We start from the raw sequence: 20,772 nt of genomic DNA on the forward strand, positions 1-20,772 counted from the left end.
ATTGTTGTGGTGGGAGGGCACGGGAGGAGGCACGGCGGAGGCTGCATGTATTCTGGGCCGGATTGTTGTGGTGGGAGGGCACGGGGGGAGGCACGGCGGAGGCTGCATGTATTCTGGGCTGGATTGTTGTGGTGGGAGGGCACGGGAGGAGGCGGTGACTTCTCACTACTGCTAATCTGTAACTCGCGCCCAGGTGCTGTCACTACACCCGGCTCTCCTGCAGTTTGCACTACCCTAACACCCGGCTCTCCTGCACTTGGCACAGTGGCTACAGCCCGCTCTCCTGCACTTGGCACTGCCCCTACACCCGGCTCTCCTGCACTTGGCACTGCCCCTACACCCGGCTCTCCAGGACTTGGCACTGCCCCTACACCCGGCTCCCCAGGACTTGGCACTGCCCCTACACCCGGCTCTCCAGGACTTGGCACTGCCCCTACACCCGGCTCTCCAGGACTTGGCACTGCCCCTACACCCGGCTCTCCAGGACTTGGCACTGCCCCTACACCCGGCTCTCCAGGACTTGGCACTGCCCCTACACCCGGCTCCCCAGGACTTGGCACTGCCCCTACACCCGGCTCTCCTGCACTTGGCACTGCCCCTACACCCGGCTCTCCAGGACTTGGCACTGCCCCTACACCCGGCTCTCCTGCAGTTGGCACCTGCCATGTCTGCCCTCGCCAGAGCCCCCGCTCCCCGCGTCCTGTTCTCCCCTCTGGGTGACAGGAGGGATTCCTCCAGTAATGGCAGAGTGGCGGCCGTGCCAGGGGTGCCCCCAGGAGTGAGGCGGAGGGTCAGAGCGCACAGACCACCGCCCGATGTCCGCTACATCTTCCAGCCGCAGACGCCGGGAGCCGGGCACAAGTTCCAGGCCGAGGCCGCGCTGACTGCCTGGTGCGACCTGTGCTGCGGCTTCATCTTCTCCGGGGGCCGGCGCTGTGCAGGTGAGTGTGTAATCCCCTGTGTACAGGAGGGGGCAGTGCCCTGGTCTCAGGCTGAGCACTATAAGAAGCTTAATGCACTGTCCACCATCATCTGCTCCAAGAGTTCAGGTGTGAGAGGGAGAAGACGTCCAATACTAGTTCTTTCTGCCACACTCTGTAGCATTGCGCTGGGAGAGGAAGGAGTGATGAGGGGATGCCACCTCCTGCTGGTGAGGAGATGCCACCTCCTGCTGATGGGGGGGATGCCACCTCCTGCTGATGGGGGGATGCCACCTCCTGCTGGTGAGGGGAGGCCAACTCCTGCTGATGGGGGGGATGCCACCTCCTGCTGGTGAGGAGATGCCACCTTCTGCTGGTGAGGGGATGCCACCTCCTGCTGATGAGGGAATGCCACCTCCTGCTGCATCATTTTGCCTTTTGTACACTTCTGCTTTAATAGCGGATTTCAGTACTTGCAATACATACCTGGGGGCGGTTTATTTGCATGGTGAAATGGATAGGTACAGTATATAGATCCACTATTAATATACCCCATACCCATTAAAAAGTGCAGCCCCCACATCAGCATTGGGGACTGAGTTAGAACATGGAGTATAATCCAGCCAACCAATGTGTGTTTCTACAGGTTTTTACTTTCATATCCTGCCATTTAACGATATTTGTGAATTCCTACAGGATGTGTTTTGCACATCTCACATCTAATGTTCCCAGTGATTTGTTGCTGAGAAATGAACTTTTTGATCAGATTGTATACGCTCACTAACATCATCATGGACAAATTTGAAGTGTAGTACTTTACAGAGAGCAATGTCACCCCAACTGAGAAGAACCATCTAACTGGGCTTTGGGCAACATAAATTACCATTATTTGTTCATACCTTGGTTATTCTGTAAGGGAACCCATCATCAGGGTTTTATATAAAAAACTAATGGCATTTATGTAAGGCTACATTCACACTTCCGTGATTTTGCATCAGTCACAATCCGTCGCCTTGAGGAATTAAGGTATCCTGCAAAATATTTTGCAGGAATCCGTTTTTTCCCCATAGACTTGTATTAACAACGGATTGCGATGGATGGCCTTGCATTGCATTTGCCGCTCGGCGGATCAGTCATGGAGTGACTGACCATCAGGCAGTATGAACGCATAATGTAACGTTTTTTGGAGCAGCAAAAAAACGCTCTCCGCAGGATTCCGACGTAATCTGTCAAGAGGTATAATGGTTGTCTATGGTGCTGGATTTCGCCGTAATCCGTCACACGACGGAATCCAGTGCTGGATTCCGTCATGCTCTACTGAGCATGCCCAGCATGTTTGGAACACCCATTGGGCTGTCCCAAACACAAGCAGGTCACGACGGATCTGTCAAAAAACAGACGCACAAAGGATGTAAAGGACGTGACGGATCAGTTTTTTCACAGGATTCCTGTGAACGGAATCCTGTGAAATAACACATCCGTTGCATTAGTTAGCATCTAAAAAACGACGGGTCCGCCATTGCGTCGCAATAACGGACCTGACAGATTTAAAACAACGGAAGTGTGAATGTAGCCTAAAAGGGCTTTAAATGCTGATTAAAGCCATACTTTGCTTGTACAAATCCATTTTGCTGTTTAGAGATATCCATAGTTGAAATTGTATGCTAATGAGCCGCAATTACTGCTGCAGCTGAGTTAGGCTAGGTTCACACTTCCGTTAAATTGTATCAGTCACAATCCGCTGCTCTGGTAAACAACGGAATCCGTTTAGCGGATTCCGTTGTTCCCATAGACTTGTATGAGCGGCGGATTGTGACTGATGATGCTGCGTTGCACCCTCCGCCCGACTGATCAGTCGTGGAACGACTGACCGCGGGGCGAAAGGAACGCAGCCTGTAACGTTTTTTGAGCAGCGCAATACGTAGGATTTCGCTGCACATGCTCTCTCTGGCTCCCTGCACCCGTAACCAGGATACACATCGGGTTACCAAGCAATGCGCTTTGGTTAGTTACCCGATATTTACACTGGTTACGTGTGCAGGGAGCCAACGCTAAGCGGTGCACGCTGGTAACCAGTGTAAATATCGGGTAACCAAGCAAAAAGTGCTTTGCTTTTAGTTACCTGATATTTACCCTGGATACGTGTGCAGGGAGGCCGACACTTCCCCGCTCAACTCCGCCCCCTCCCGCACGCGGCATGTACACACACACACACGCACGCACGCACGCGCGCGCGCGCTCACCTGTCCCCAGCCCTGCAGTCCCCGCGACACTGACGTCCTCAGTGCCACGGCCCCGCTCGGCTCCACCCACCTCGAACTCCGCCCCCCTCGCGCTCCGCCCCCCGCACACAACGGAGTCCGACAATGAATTCTGTTCTTTGTCATCCGTTGTACAACGCATCAGTCACATGCGTTAAGCAACGCATGTGACTGATGCAAAACAACGGAAATGTGAACCTAGCCTTAGGCTGCTTTCACACATCCGGTTTTTGCTGAGCGTCACAATACGTCGCTTTGCAGAAAAAAGGCAACCGTTTTTTTTGCCACTGGTTGCGTTTTTTTCTGCATAGACTTGCATTAGCGCCGAATTGTGCCGCATGGCCTTGCGTTGCGTCCGGCTTTTGCTGGATGCGGCATATTTAGCCCATGCGGCGGCCAGATGGAACGTTTTTTGTGCGGCGAAAAAAACGCATAGCACGATTTACAATGCAAGCCTATGGACGCCGAATGCGGCGTCCTGCAGCAAAAAACGCATCCGGCATCCGTTGCATAGGTTTTTGAGCCGGATTGAGCCGCACTGCAAAAACCGGATGTGTGAAAGCAGCCTAAGACAAAAATGCACTTGCAATTCTCCTGGCTGCCTACTGTCTCTAATTGACAGGTCACTACTGTTTCAGTTACTTGCCTCCCCTGCATTTGTTTTAGGCAGGCAACAGGTGGGGAATAGGGAGAGATGACCGGAAAGCTGTAAGTGCACTGCCCACGCCGTTGCGCTGTGGCTTATTAGCATACCATTTCAACTATGGATTTCTCTGAGGCCTAAGGCCCCTTACACATTGCGTTTTCTCTACGTCCACAGGTCCCGTCGGGGCATCCGTCCGGACTGCCCCCCCCCCACTCTGCAAAGCGTGCTCCGGACGCATGCGCCCGACAGGGCTATTCACTGTTATGGAGCGCATAAAATACGTATGTGTGCTGTCCGTGTGCTGTCCGTTTATAAAGGCCCGCATTCTTACCCAATTAACGTTGTTAGGCTATGTGCGCACTGGGAAATGGAATTTTCTTGAGAAAATTCCGCATGCTCTCAAAGATTACCACACCCGCGGTAAAAAAAAACGCGGCAAACCGCACCCGAAAACCGCATGCGGTTTGCTGCGATTTCACCGCGGTATTGTCCGCGGTATTGCCGCGGTTTTGCCGCTTGCGGGTTGGGATGTGCTTTATTGCATTCAATGCAATAAAGCACATTAAAAAAAAAAAAAAAAGTCATTTAATTCTGAGATAGTAGATAGATAGACAGAAGAATAGATAGAGGGATAGATAGATAGACAGACAGATAGAGGGATAGATAGGGAGATAGAGGACAGATCGCTGCATTTCCCACGGTCGGCAGTGAGTTCACATTACCGGCCGTGGGAAATGACCGGTAATTACCTCTGCTGTCTGCTGCATTCAGTCGCGGCTGGATGTAAGCAGCGCAGGACCTGTGGATTACGCTGGAGCTGTGGATTACGCCGGAGCTTTGGTGCGGGAGGGGTTAATAAAAGGGTGAACGAGGCTTGTTTGTTTTATTTAAAATAATGGATTTTTCGGTGTCTGTGTTTTATTCACTTTACTTACGGGTTGATCATGTCAGCTGTCACATAGACGCTGCCATGATCAAGCCTGGAGTTAATGGCGGTGATCCACCAACATTAACCCCTTGTATTACCCTGCTGCCACTGCTACACGGCGGCAGGAAGAGCCGGGGACACGCCGGTGCTGCCGCATAATGGATGCGACAGTCCCGGGGCAGCTGCGGCTGATATTCTCGGCTGCGGGAGGGGGAGTGAGGCGGGGGACATTAACCCTGCTCCTCTCCCTCCCCAGCCTGAGAATACCGGGCCGCCGCTGTGTGCTTACCTCGGCTGGAAGGTAAATATGCAGCGGAGCCCACGTTCTTTGTTTTCTATATTTCCGTTTTTTTTTTCTATGTGTGTTCTATGTGTCTGTGATCTATGTCTGTGATGTCTATGTGTGTGATCTGTGTGTGTTTACTCTCTGCTCTGCTTCCTCTTCCTGTAATGACATCACTTCCCTGCAAAACCGCAGACAAGCGATGTACATTACCGCAGGTAAACCGCGAAATACCGCAGGAAATAACGTAGGAAAACGCAGTGAACCGCACAGAATTTGCTTCCTGCGTTATTCCCTGCGGGATTTCACGATTAACATTGGAGTCAATGGAGTGAAATCCCGCAGCGACGTGCGGAAAAGAAGTGACATGCACTTGTTTTTGCTGCGGGAATCCCGCAGCAAAACATACAGCTGTCAAATTCCGCCCAGTGCGCACAGGATTTTTTTTGCCCATAGGTTTTGCTGGTGATTCACTGCAGAGATGTTATGAACATTTTCTGCAGCGAAACATGCAGCAAATCCGCGAAAAATCCGCGGCAAAATCCGGTAAGTGCGCACATAGCCTTAATCATTCATCATGAGATCCTGGTGTTGTTTGCCATCAATTGACCTGATAGATTGGTAACAAGTGTTTCAGATTTCGTGATTAAAAACGGATACGGACGATACGTGCTGAACACGGACATACTCCGTGTGCGGTCCGTGCAGGCACGGACCCATAGACTAAAGCGGGTCCGTGCCTGCGTGTTGCCGGCAAAAAACGGACATGTCGTCCGTGTAGAAAAGCGCACACATGTACTTACGACACGGACACACGTTCCGTGTGATTTTACGTGTGTGTGCCATCTACCATTGAATAACATGGGTCTCCGTGTGTACGTGTCTCCGGTACGTGCAAATACGTACCGCACACGTACAAAAAAAACGGATGTGTGTTGCGGGTCTAAAACATCAAACAGGATTTGTACAGGCAAAGTATTGATGTACTCAGCATTAAAGGCCCTTTACATACATCTCCTTAAAATCTTGATGAAAAGTTCTCTTTACCATTACATATATACAACATGTCCCACAATAGTTTTGTGATTTTATATATTAGTATTAAACATATTTTATCATATGTTCATCATGTTTTGTTAGGGGGTTACAGTGGGGAAAATAAGTATTTGATACACTGCCGATTTTGCAAGTTTTCGCACCTACAAAGAATGGAAAGGTCTGTAATTTTTATCATAGGTACAGTTCAACTGTGACAGAATCCAGAAAAAAAACATCCAGGAGATCACATTGTATGATTTTTAAATAATTAATTTGCATTTTATTGCATGAAATATTTGATCACCCATCAAGAATTCTCTCAGATCTGTTATTTTTTTTTAAGAAGCCCTCCTACTCTGCACTCATTACCTGTATTAGCTGCACCTGTTTGAACTCGTTACCTGTATAAAACACCACACACTCAATCACACTCCAACCTTTCCACCATGGCCAAGACCAAAGAGCTATCTAAGGACGCCAGGGACAAAATTGTAGACCTGCACAAGGCTGGGATGGCCAACAGGACAATAGGCAAGCAGCTTGGTGAGAAGGCAACGACTGTTGGCACAATTATTAGAAAATGGAATAAACACAAGATGACTGTCAATCTTACTCAGTGTGGGGCTCCATGCAAGATCTTGCCTCTTTGTGTAAGGATGATTCTGAGAAAGGTCAGGAATCGGGCCAGAACTAGATGGGAGGCCTGTTCAATGACCTGAAGAGAGCTGTGATCAAAGTCTCAAAGATTACAGTAAGTAGAGATGAGCGAAACTGAGTTTTGTTTTTTGAACGGAATACCAAATTTTAAAATCAAGGTTCAGGTTTGTGGATCGGATGCTATACGTCCAAACAAAACTCATGCGAGCAACGCTGTGCTCAGGTACACTTAGTGCTGAGCCCTGTGCGAGTCGAGTGCAGTGTTGGAACGACGCACACTGGGGGTAACCACAGCATGCTCAGATATAGTGTGCAACAAAAAAGTTTGAAAAAGCCCACCTACCATCCCCCTGAAGTAGTCTGCTTATAGCTGGCTGTATGTGGGCGAAGACTCAAACTGCTAATCAGTGACTTAATCCGGGGTTCAGGTCAAGCTCAAGCCTGTGGAGCTAGGCTCGTTTGCTGCCGGCGAACCGAGCTTCAATGGAACCGCTCATTTCTAACAGTAAGTTACACACTACGCCGTCATGGATAAAAATCCTGCTGGGCATGCAAAGTTCCCTGCTCATGCCAGCACATGTCCAGGCCTGTTTGAAGTTTGCCAGTGACCATCTGGAAGATCCAAAGGAGTATGGGAGAATGTCATGTGGTCAGATGAAACCAAAATAGAAGTTTTTGGTATTAACTCCAATCGCCATGTTTGGAGGATGAAGAAGTATAAGTACAACCCCAAGAACACCGTCCACTCCCAACCTCGAAGCATGGGGATGGAAACATCATACTTTGGGGTGCTTTTCTGCAAAGGAGACAGGGCAAGTGCACCGTATTGAAGGGAGGATGAATGCGGTCATGTATCACAAGATTTTGGTCAACAACCTCCTTCCCTCAGAGCATTGAAAATGGGTCATGGCTGGGTCTTTCAGCAGGACAATGACCCGAAACACACAGCCAGGGCAACTAAGGAGTGGCTCTGTACGAAACATTTCAAGTTCCTGGAGTGCCTAGCCAGTCTTCATACCTGAACCCAATAGAAAATATTTGGAGGGAGCTGAAACTCAATGTTGCTCAGTGACAGCTCCAAAATCTGAAAAACCTGGAGAAGATCTGTATGGAGGAGTGGCCAAAATCCTTTCTGCAGTGTTTGCAAACTCTGTAACTGCAAACAAAGGTTTCTGTACCAAATACTAAGTTCTGTTCTTCTTTATCAAATACTTATTTCATGCAATAAAATGGAAAATAATTATTTAGAAATCATACAATGTGATTTTCTAGATTTTATTTTTTGGATTCTGTCTGTCACAGTTGAAGTGCACCTACAATAAAAATTACAGATCTCGCCATTCTTTGTAGGTGGGGAAATGTCCAAAATCAGTAGTGTATCAAAGACTAATTTTCCCCATTGTATGTAATGATGCCACTTTCTCATCAGATATACTGTATATATTTTTAGTGGTAGCTATAGTTTTGGGGGTGTTAAAGCCTCTAAACACATTAGTCTAAAGTTAGTCAATTCTGCTGACAATTTTCGTCTGTGTGTATGGGGACCTACCCTCGACAGATGATGTCGCAGGAGGGAAGTCCAGCAAGTTGAATTTCAGCGTACGATCCTTTTGTTCTCCCTGTAGATAAGGTGCTGACAGACGACCCTGGCAGTGGCTTTCTCATAGAGAAAATAGTTCTCAGCATAGCTCAGCTTTCCTGTACATGGAGGAGTCAGGAGGGATAGCAGTCAGCCAAACAGTCGTTCATCTGACACCCATCTAATGTGTATGGGGACCTACCCTCGACAGATGATGTCGCAGGAGGGAAGTCCAGCAAGTTGAATTTCAGCGCACGATCCTTTTGTTCTCACTGTAGATAAGCTGCTGACAGACGACCCTGGCAGTGGCTTTCTCATAGAGAAAATAGTTCTCAGCATAGCTCAGCTTTCCTGTACATGGAGGAGTCAGGAGGGATAGCAGTCAGCCAAACAGTCGTTCATCTGACACCCATCTAATGTGTATGGGGACCTATACTCTTTTACAGTCCCTAGACTGGATTCACAATACATTTCAGTAGTCACTGTTTCTGTTCTGTTATGGGAAAAGAAAAATGGACCTCATTCATAAAATGCATCTGTCCTGAGTGATGGCAAAATGCCAGACAGACCCCATTTAATATAATGAGGTCCATTTGATTTCCATCAGCTACTTTCACACATCCGGCTGTAGCAGTGCGGCACAATCCGGCGCTCTGCTGAAAAAACGAAAACCGTTTTTTTTTGCCGCCGGTTTTGTTTTTTCCAGCATTGATTTCCATTGGCGCCGCATGGGCTTGCATTCCGTCCGTTTTTTGCTGCATGCGGCAGATTTATCCGATGCGGCGGCCGGATGGAACGTTCCTTGGCACGTTTTTTGCTCCTGCATCGCGCCGCATCCGGCCGCTGCGACGCATTTTTCAATGCATGCCTATGGACGCCGGATGCGGTGCGATGCGGCAAAAAACGCATCCGGCCGCCGCATGCGGTTCCTTCAACTGCGCATTTTCAGTAGCGTGCCGCAACCGGAAAAAAACGGGCGGGCCCGCATGTAAAAACTTATGCAAAGGATGCGGTGTTTTCGCCGCATCTGTTGCATAGGTTTCACAGCCGGATTGAGCCGCAGTGCTCAAACCGGATGTGTGAAAGTAGCCATAGTGATGGATAAAATGGCTTTGCATGCTGTGGTTTTTAAAAATGATTGGACTTTCCACGGAGCCTCTTAATAGAAGTTCTGTTGTGGCCTTATATTAGGGAGGGAGCTGTAAAAGTACTTCAGAGAGATTCTGTACAGGAGGAATTCTAAGAAATGTTCTGTCCAGGTTTTAGTGTACAGGGAGGAGTAGGCTTGATGTGCTTTTAGACTTCAGGTGCCAATTTGGTTATTTTAGAGGCCTAGCAATTAAGGCTTTCACAGGCACTTATAGAAAGGACACATGGTATTATATAAAAAAAAAAGAACATCTCTTATATAAAGAAATGGGAAGAAGAACCTGAAAGACAATTTACAGACCAGCAAATGAAATAAGCTCCATTACAAGATAATCCCCAACTACAGTGCCTTGCGAAAGTATTCAGCCCCCTTGAATTTTTCAGCCTTTTCCCACATTTCAGGCTTCAAACATAAAGATAAAAATGTTAATGTTGTGCCGAAGAATCAACAAGTGGGACACAATTGTGAAGTTGAACGAAATTTATTGCTTATTTTAAACTTTTGTAAAAAAGAATAAACTGAAAATTGGGACGTGCAATATTATTCGGCCCCTTTACTTTCAGTGCAGCAAACTCACTCCAGAAGTTGATTGAGGATCTCTGAATGATCCAATGTTGTCCTAATTGACTGATGATGATAAATATAAGCCACCTCTGTGTAATCAAGTCTCCGTATAAATGCACCTGATCTGTGATAGTCTCAGTGTTCTGTTTAAAGCACATAGAGCATCATGAAGACCAAGGAACACAACAGGCAGGTCCGTGATCCTGTTGTGGAGAAGTTTAAAGCCGATTTGGTTACGAAAAGATTTCCACAACTTTAAACATCCCAAGAAGCACTGTGCAAGTGATCATATTGAAATGGAAGGAGTATCATACCACTGCAAAACTACCAAGACCGGGCCATCCATCCAAACTTTCATCTCAAACAAGGAGAAGACTCATCAGAGATACAGCCAAGAGGCCCATGATCACTGGATAAACTGCAGAGATCTACAGCTGAGGTGGGAGAGTCTGTCCATAGGACAACAATCAGTCGTACACTGCACAAATGTGTCTTTATGGAAGAGTGGCAAGAAGAAAGCCATTTCTCAAAGATATCCATAAAAAGTGTTGTTTAAAGTTTGCCACAAGCCACCTGGGAGACACACCAAACATGTGGAAGAAGGTGCTCTGGTCAGATGAAACCAAAATCCAACTTTTTGGGCACAATGCCAAACGATATGTTTGGTGTAAAAGCAACACAGCTCATCACCCTAAACACACCATCCCCACTGTCAAACATGGTGGTAGCAGCATCATGGTTTGGGCCTGCTTTTCTTCAGCAGGAACAGGAAAGATGGTTAAATTTGATGGGAAGATGGATGGAGCCATATACAGGGCCATTCTTGAAGAAAACCTGTTTTAGTCTGCAAAAGACCTGAGACTGGGTCGGAGATTTGTCTTTCAACAAGACAATGATCCAAAACATAAAACAAAATTTACAATGGAATGGTTCACAAATAAAGGTATCCAGGTGTTAGAATGGCCAAGTCCAGACCTGAATCCAATCGAGAATCTGTGGAAAGAGCTGAAAACTGCTGTTCACACACGCTCTCCATCCAACCTCACTCAGCTCAAGCTGTTTGCTAAGGAAGAATGGGCAAGAATTTCAGTCTCTCGATGTGCAAAACTGATATAGACATACCCCAAGTGACTTGCAGCTGTAATCGCATCAAAAGGGGGCGCTAAAAAGTATTAACTTAAACGGGCCGAATAATATAGCAAACCCCACTATCACAGAGCAGGTGCATTTATACAGATACAGAGACTTGATTACACAAAGGGGGATTATATTTATCATCAGTCATTTAGGACAACATTGGATCATTCAGAGATCCTCAATGAACTTCTGGAGCGAGTTTGATGCACTGAAAGTAAAGGGCCTGAATAATATTGCACGACCCAATTTTAGTTATGTTTTTTAAAAAAGTTTAAAATAACCAATAAATTTCGTTCAACTTCACAATTGTGTCCCACTTGTTGATTCTTCACCATAACATTAACATTTTTATCTTTATGTTTGAAGCTTGAAATGTGGGAAAAGGTTGAAAAATTCAAAGGGGCCGAATACTTTCACAAGGCACTTTACATAGACTTCATATAATTACCACTGTGCTGGAGGTCTCACAATGATATAAGCAGTCATATGCATATTTTTGGTTTAGTTATCCTCAGATTCGGTCATTCAGGAACAAGCAAGGTAGGTACATATCTGGGAAAAGCATTGATAATCGCACTTAGGATATGTGCCCACGATCAGGGTTTGCAGCGTTTTGGAAGCATTGTGGTTTTTGCTGGGTCCAAAATGCTGCGTTGTACAGTACAAGCATCAATTTGTCTGTAGAACAGTGTAATGCATGCCTGATTGCTGACTGCAGATCACATTGTTCTCCCGGAGACAAGCTACCAACCGACCTGTCAAGTAGCGGCTTTCTCAAAGAGAACACAATAGCAATAGCCGAATGAGCGCGCCTGTGTAAGGGAGCCCAGGAGACACATATAAGCTTAGGGTCCCAACAAAGGGGTACGCTGGCTGTTGGGCTCTCATAAATTTGCCAATTTGTGCGCTAAGATTCCAGTTGTTTATATACAGCATTTCAGAGTGCAGCTGTATTTTTTGGGTTATATTGACTAGTTGTCTCAGCTTGCACCTGTTCACACTTATTCTTGGAGGACTGGTCAATTTTTTTATATTTGCAGTACACTCCTTTCTGACTGAACATTTCATCCATGAACCTAGGAATTTTTAATTAGAGCTGGATCTTGCCTGCCCTTAAAATAATAGGCTTTCAGCCCAGGAGAGGCATATAAGGTTAGGGTAACAATAAATGGGTATGCTTTGTCGCTGGCTGTTGGGCTTTCATGAATTGGCCAGTTTGTGCACTAAGATTCCAATTGTTTACATATGTTAGCATTTCAGAGTGCTGCTGTTTTTTGGGGGGTTATTTTTTAGTTATATTGACTTGTCGTTGCTTGTACCTGTTCACACTTGTCTTATTCTTGGAGGTGCTGGTCATTTTTTTTTGTTTAAATTTCCTGTGTATGGGAGAGTCGGCCAAGATTGCTGCTGATTGAATGGTCGAAGCATACTTTGGTTCACAGCCATTTAATGGTCATGGCCAGCTTAAGGATACGTTATCATTATAGTAGTGGACAGTCCCTTAAAATGAAAATTATCAGTACAGATTTAACAGGGTCACTGCTGTGGTTTCTTCGCTCTGTACTGAACTGTTAAAAAGATTTTGCAGCCTGATAGAGATCTTTTGGTATTCATAGAAACCTGTTACCCATTTACTTAGGGTTCTTTTTATACTGACCCTGGAATGTAATCTGTTCCTATGTGACAAGTGTGTCTGGACAGCCGTTTATAAAAATAACAAAGAATAAACTGTTTGGTACCATGTTAGTCAGTTGAAAAAAAGATTGCTGTCAGTGGGAAATATATTGTTTTGTGTATACATAGCAATGCCTTGACTTACGAGTTTAATTTGTTCTGTGACCGAGCTTTAATTCAATTTGCTCTTATGTCAAATTATATTTTCACATTAAAATTAATTGAAATGCTGTTAATCCGTTCCAGACCCAATTTTTGGCCCACAATCCTGGTATATGGCCCCCATCCTGATACTGTATATATGAAACCCGACCTGGTACATGGCCCCATTCTGATACATGGCACCCATTCTGCTATATGTGGTCTCCCATCCAGTTACATATGATCCCCATTCTGGTACATGGCCCCCATTCAGGTTTGGTCTCCTATATCGGTACATATGATCCCCCATCCTAGTACATGGCCCCCATCCTGATACTGTATATATGAGATCCGACCAGGTACATGGCCCCATTCTGGTACACGGCACCCATTCTGCTATATGTGGTCTCCCATCCCGGTACATATGATCCCCATTCTGGTATATGGCCCCCATTCTGGTTTGGTCTCCTATCTCGGTACATATGATCCCCCATCCTAGTACATGGCCCCCATCCTGGTATTGTATATATGAAACCTGACCTGGTACATGGCCTCGTTCTGGTACATGGCACCCATTCTGCTATATCTGGTCTCCCATCCCGGTACATATGATCCCCATTCTGGTACATGGCCCCCATTCTGGTCTGGTCTCCTATCTCAGTACATATGATCCACCATCCTGGTACTTGGCTCCCTATCCTGGTACATGCCCTCCATCCTGGTACATGGCCCCCATCATGCCTCACACTTAAATAAAAACTATTATACTCACCTTTCCTCCGGTCACCCGCAGTGCAGCATCCTCATCTCATGCAGGCAGTTGATGGCGATGTCAGCTGCTTGCATGAGATGATGATGATGATGCCACTTTGCAGGGGACCGGAGGGAGGGTGATTATTACGTTTTTTTTAGGTGTGTGGCATGATGCAGACAGCTGATCAGCGTGTGAGTGTTGCATTCACATACGCCGTCCGCTGCCAGGATACTGTACCCACTGCTCTCCACGACCAGGATGATGGGCAGGGGGAACAGGGAATATTCAGTTTCTTAATGAACGGGCACACATGATCAAGGCTGCTCTTAAGATTTGTGTTTGCATTATGAAGCATAAAAGATACAGAACGACAGCTCGTATCTTGAAAAATGTGTAAATTGGTGCACTCGTTAGTCAAGATATTACTGTATTTGTGTTTGATCAGATACTTTTTTTTATACCATGCCTGGTAAAGAGACCTAAAAAGTAGTGAAAGCTTGCTTTGTAAGATCATTTATTTTATTTTAGTTAGCCATTAAAAGGTATTATAACTATAAGATTCTTGTTTTGTTTCTCCCACTGAGAGCAATCTTTTTTAAAAATAACATTGTCTACCATTGTGTGTTATATACATAATTACATAGGGGAGAAAAATACACAGGTCCATCGCGCTCCACATAATTGGCATTATTCATTACTGGACTGATTCTGACCCTCGCTACCACTTGTTATTAGAATAAGGATCTTTATTAAGGGTAACCGGTAAGTATGATTTTGCTACTGAAACTAGTATGGATGTAGAGGTCCTAGTACGAAAATAGAAATTATATATTTTTTGTAATAATTAATGTCCCAGCCCTAAGAAATCAAGTATTGAAGTCCCTTGCAAATTAGCCTGGAAGTATTGCGGTGCGGCAGTGCCCTTGACATTGAGTACATTGACCGCCCCATATGCAGTACCAACTGGGGACAAGTTTTCGCTGCATGATCACGGCTGCCAATCAGTGTATATTTAGACCAACCGAGCACAATTCAATTTACATAAGGTAAAGAAGTAAGAAAAGTCATGAAAGAGAAGAAATGAAATATCGGTATCTTTTAATAAAAATAGTACAAGAGGAATTGGTGCGAGTGTTTTGTGCATCTGTAGTTTTCCTGGACGATGTCGTGCTGTGAATGATGTTTTGTAACTGAGCTTAAAAATCGTTGCACCCAAAAACAGGCATTTTGCTCATTTGTTGGGTGTTTGGCAGCCTGTTTGACTGGCCGATCAGGAATCAACTTCGTTCCCCGAACATCATGTCATCTAAATGGGACCTAAATTTAAAGGTGATGTCCACTACTTGGTCATCCCCTACTCATTCCCCTGGTTCCAGCGATGTCTGAAGTCACTTTCCCAGCGCGACATTGTTATGACGCGTGAGCCTCGTGACCAATCAGCGAATGGCGTCGGTCTCCCCTCCTTCAGACATTTGAGCAGGATGTGAGCACTGCACTGACTTCATTCTTAAACATGTGAAGGGGTGGGAAGGAAGCTGCCACTGATTGGTTTCGGGGCATGTGTCATAACAATGTCACGTGGGCCCCAGGAATGTGGCTTCAGACATAGCTGGAACCGTGGCCGCATCGGAGGTGAGTATAGGCTTAGTTAGCTTTTTGGTGCAAACAAGGGCAATAAGAAAGGGTTGTGCAAGTAGTAGACATCCCCTTTAATGTGGCTTCACAGCTTGATTTCTTAGCACTGGTACATTGGATTAATAATATTGGTTTACTGCAAGATAGGTATTATTTTTATTGTTCTACTCGGACCTCTACAACCATATCACTAGTTTCACTAGTAAAGTAATCCTATCAAATGATATTATACGGAATATGCCATTACCACCTAGTGTGTCTGTCTACTCTAAAGGGTCCTTTACACACTCCAACATGGCTAGCGATTGCTAGTGATGTCGAGCGCAATAGCACCCGCACCCGTCGTTCCTACGACATTTGGTGCTTGCTGCCGTAGCGAACATTATCGCTACGGCAGCGTCACATACACATACAGTTAGGTCCAGAAATATTTGGACAGTGACACAAGTTTTGTTATTTTAGCTGTTTACAAAAACATGTTCAGAAATACAATTATATATATAATATGGGCTGAAAGTGCACACTCCCAGCTGCAATATGAGAGTTTTCACATCCAAATCGGAGAAAGGGTTTAGGAATCATAGCTCTGTAATGCATAGCCTCCTCTTTTTCAAGGGACCAAAAGTAATTGGACAAGGGACTCTAAGGGCTGCAATTAACTCTGAAGGCGTCTCCCTCGTTAACCTGTAATCAATGAAGTAGTTAAAAGGTCTGGGGTTGATTACAGGTGTGTGGTTTTGCATTTGGAAGCTGTTGCTGTGACCAGACAACATGCGGTCTAAGGAACTCTCAATTGAGGTGAAGCAGAACATCCTGAGGCTGAAAAAAAAGAAAAAAATCCATCAGAGAGATAGCAGACATGCTTGGAGTAGCAAAATCAACAGTCGGGTACATTCTGAGAAAAAAGGAATTGACTGGTGAGCTTGGGAACTCAAAAAGGCCTGGGCGTCCATGGATGACAACAGTGGTGGATGATCGCCGCATACTTTCTTTGGTGAAGAAGAACCCGTTCACAACATCAACTGAAGTCCAGAACACTCTCAGTGAAGTAGGTGTATCTGTCTCTAAGTCAACAGTAAAGAGAAGACTCCATGAAAGTAAATACAAAGGGTTCACATCTAGATGCAAACCATTCATCAATTCCAAAAATAGACAGGCCAGAGTTAAATTTGCTGAAAAACACCTCATGAAGCCGGCTCAGTTCTGGAAAAGTATTCTATGGACAGATGAGACAAAGATCAACCTGTACCAGAATGATGGGAAGAAAAAAGTTTGGAGAAGAAAGGGAACGGCACATGATCCAAGGCACACCACATCCTCTGTAAAACATGGTGGAGGCAACGTGATGGCATGGGCATGCATGGCTTTCAATGGCACTGGGTCACTTGTGTTTATTGATGACATAACAGCAGACAAGAGTAGCCGGATGAATTCTGAAGTGTACAGGGATATACTTTCAGCCCAGATTCAGGCAAATGCCACAAAGTTGATCGGACGGCGCTTCATAGTACAGATGGACAATGACCCCAAGCATACAGCCAAAGCTACCCAGGAGTTCATGAGTGCAAAAAAGTGGAACATTCTGCAATGGCCAAGTCAATCACCAGATCTTAACCCAATTGAGCATGCATTTCACTTGCTCAAATCTAGACTTAAGACAGAAAGACCCACAAACAAGCGCTGCGGCTGTAAAGGCCTGGCAAAGCATTAAGAAGGAGGAAACCTAGCGTTTGGTGATGTCCATGGGTTCCAGACCTAAGGCAGTGATTGCCTCCAAAGGATTCGCAACAAAATATTGAAAATAAAAATATTTTGTTTGGGTTTGGTTTATTTGTCCAATTACTTTTGACCTCCTAAAATGTGGAGTGTTTGTAAAGAAATGTGTACAATTCCTACAATTTCTATCAGATATTTTTGTTCAAACCTTCAAATTAAACGTTACAATCTGCACTTGAATTCTGTTGTAGAGGTTTCAATTCAAATCCAATGTGGTGGCATGCAGAGCCCAACTCGCGAAAATTGTGTCACTGTCCAAATATTTCTGGACCTAACTGTACCTTGTCAGCGACGCCGCTGTGACCGCCGAACAATCCCTCCTTCAAGGGTAGGTGCGTTCGGTGTCATTGCGACGTCACAGCAGCGTCGCTAAGCGGCCGGCCAATAGAAGAGGAGGGGCGGAGATGAGCGGGACGTTACATCCCGCCCACCTCCTTCCTTCCGCATTGCCGGTGGATGCAGGTAAGGAGATGTTTGTCGTACCTGCGGTGTCACACACAGCGATGTGTGGAGCTGCAGGAACGACAAACAACATCGTACACACAGCAGCAACGATATTAAGGAAAGGAGCGACGTGTCAACGATCACCGTTTTTAAACGATTTTGCGATTGTTGATCCTCGCTCCTTGGTGTCACACGCTGCGATGTCGCTAACGGCGCCGGATGTGCGTCACTAACGATGTGACCCCGACGATATATTGGTAGCGATTTTTTTTTATTCTAAATTATCACTATTTATCGGATTAGCTCTCCCAACGATGGATGTGTATATTCAAACAGAGATTTTTTTGGTTACATAGCATGTCAAATATTTCAGTCATATTGCTGTTGGTGATTTTGTATGCTGTGCAACACTCACCTGTAGGTGCACGCAATCAAGAACAGCCTGCCCCTCCTCTGTGTTCACCTAATGAGTCAGTCTATTTTAGTTGCTCTGTGGTATACATGGAACACATGATTAAGGACTCTTTTTTTGGTTTTAAGTTGAAGTCCGAAACGCGTAAAGCTCCCATGGATTAATATCTCTTTCGGTTTCACGGATGGTAATTTTAATATTTCAAATAAAATTATATTGATTTTACTATAAGAAGAGATTGTGGCGGATCCTTTCCTTTTCTCACCCATTACATGAGGTAACAGACATGGCTATATCAGGAGAACTGCTACATTTCTAATTGGAGATATGTGCTAATGTTATTACACCTACTACAAAAAAAACCCTGCCTGTCACTTTACCATTGGCCAATAAACATCTCACTTAGCCCCCTTTACATGGCTGATTGGCTGAGAGTGTTGTGATATGCAGGGGGTTCCCTACTAGTCAGTATTCAGCCCCTATAGCTGTCAGTAGTATAAGTACAAGGCACGTCTGTTTAATGGCACATGAATCATAATAATCAGCTATTTTAAGAAGTTACAAACCAGTCCTTTTTCAGTGTAATATCACTTGAAATGAAAAGGGGGAGCAAATTCTTCATCACTGGGTAAGATTTATATTTACAGTACAGACCAAAAGTTTGGACACACCTTCTCATTGAAAGAGTTTTCTTTATTTTCAGGACTCTGAAAATTGTAGATTCACATTGAAGGCATCAAAACTATGAATTAACACAAGTGGAATGAAATACTTAAAAAAGTGTGAAACAACTGAAAATATGTCGTATATTCTAGGTTCTTCAAAGTAGCCACCTTTTGCTTTGATTACTGCTTTGCACACTCTTGGCATTATCTTGATGAGCTTCAAGAGGTAGTCACCGGAAATGGTCTCAGTCTTGAAGGAGTTCCCAGAGATGCTTAGCACTTGTTGGCCCTTTTCCCTTCACTCTGTGGTCCAGCTCACCCCAAACCATCTCAATTGGGTTCAGGTCTGGTGACTGTGGAGACCAGGTCATCTGGCATAGCACCCCATCACTCGCCTTCTTAGTCAAATAGCCCTTACACAGCCTGGAGGTGTGTTTGGGGTCATTGTCTTGTTGAAAAATAAATGATGGTCCAACTAAACGCAAACCGGATGGAATAGCATGCTGCTGCAAGATGCTGTGGGAGCCATGCTGGTTCTGTATGCCTTCAATTTTGAATAAATCCCCAACAGTGTCACCAGCAAAGAACCCCCTCACTGTCACATCTTCTCCTCCATGCTTCACGGTGGGAACCAGGCATGTAGAGTCCAGCCGTTCACCTTTTCTACAAAGACAAGGTGGTTGGATCCAAAGATCTCAAATTTGGACGCATGGTGTCGGTGGGGCAGCTCTCTCAGCTCTGCTACATGGCTAAATCTAAAAATGATTATTATATCAGAACTGCTGTACCCAGTAATCTAAGTGATACATCATTGCACTCAGGATCTCTTTGCCTACAGCATGCTGCTCTCAGATGAGATAGCAAAAGCCTGTTGACAGATTCCCTTTAAAGCAACACTCCAGAGTGGTGCTTTAAGAGTGCTTATATCTAATAATCAGCCATTGCAAAGTGCTTGCCAATCACCCGAAGCATAAGCAAAAAAAAATACATGAATATTGTTCTCAGCAGTACATATTCTGTACTATTCTTTTTAAACCATTCCGTTTTTTGTGACAATCCTTCCATAAGGATTTAGTTGAGTTAAGCTTCAACCTTCCTTGCTGGGCAGAATCATGGGGTGAGGATGATTTACTGCAGGTCACTCCACTCCATACAAATAGGAGATCTGCTGCTGAGCACAATGATAATCTATGCACACAGTATGATCGCATTACTATTCCTTCTGTGCATTTGGGAAGTGCAGTCGACCTGTCTAAGTAGGCTATTAATCTAGTGCCGATCAACAAACGTACCTGATCAGCAGTCGTGTAACGTCTCCAACTGGCTAGTGTAAAAGCGCCCTTATTCTTATGACCGCACATTATGTCTAATTGTTAAAGGGGTTGTCTGGCTTTATTGTACAAGTCTGCAGTCATTGTGTGTGTGCGCACTGTCAGGATTCTCCAGTGTCAGCCCCAGAAGCGGGTGGTCATTTGCATTCATCCAGATACATTCCGACCAGATGTATCCAGCCTCTCTCAATTCACTTCTATTAAATGAGGCCAAATATGTAGTCGGCACATGACTGCAAGTATGAAAATAACTTAGTCGCAGTCACAAGCCCACCACCGACACCAGAGAATCCTGACGTTGCTTGAACTGCATAATGTGAGGACTCACTAGTCTGCATGCATATACAGTGCCTACAAGTAGTATTCAACCCCCTGCAGATTTAGCAGGTTTGATAAGATGCAAATAAGTTAGAGCCTGCAAACTTCAAACAAGAGCAGGATTTATTAACAGATGCATAAATCTTACAAACCAACAAGTTATGTTGCTCAGTTAAATTTTAATACATTTTCAACATAAAAGTGTGGGTCAATTATTATTCAACCCCTAGGTTTAATATTTTGTGGAATACCCCTTGTTTGCAATTACAGCTAATAATCGTCTTTTATAAGACCTGATCAGGCCGGCACATGTCTCTGGAGTTATCTTGGCCCACTCCTCCATGCAGATCTTCTCCAAGTTATTTAGGTTCTTTGGGTGTCTCATGTGGACTTTAATCTTGAGCTCCTTCCACAAGTTTTCAATTGGGATAAGGTCAGGAGACTGACTAGGCCACTGCA

At 45.2% G+C, this 20,772-nt stretch overlaps 1 protein-coding gene across 1 annotated transcript in view; it reads left to right on the forward strand.

The window, feature by feature from the left end:
- The first annotated feature begins 208 nt into the window (after positions 1-208).
- RASSF3 (Ras association domain family member 3) overlaps positions 209-20,772 on the forward strand; it is a 293,192-nt gene continuing 272,628 nt past the window's right edge. Inside the window, exon 1 of the mRNA XM_075344850.1 lies at positions 209-941. Coding sequence (XP_075200965.1) covers positions 665-941 — 277 coding nt within the window. The 5' untranslated portion in view covers positions 209-664. The remainder of the gene's footprint in view (positions 942-20,772) is intronic.

The sequence above is a fragment of the Anomaloglossus baeobatrachus genome, chromosome 4 (genome assembly GCF_048569485.1).
Source record: "Anomaloglossus baeobatrachus isolate aAnoBae1 chromosome 4, aAnoBae1.hap1, whole genome shotgun sequence".
NCBI classification, from domain to species: Eukaryota; Metazoa; Chordata; class Amphibia; order Anura; family Aromobatidae; genus Anomaloglossus; species Anomaloglossus baeobatrachus.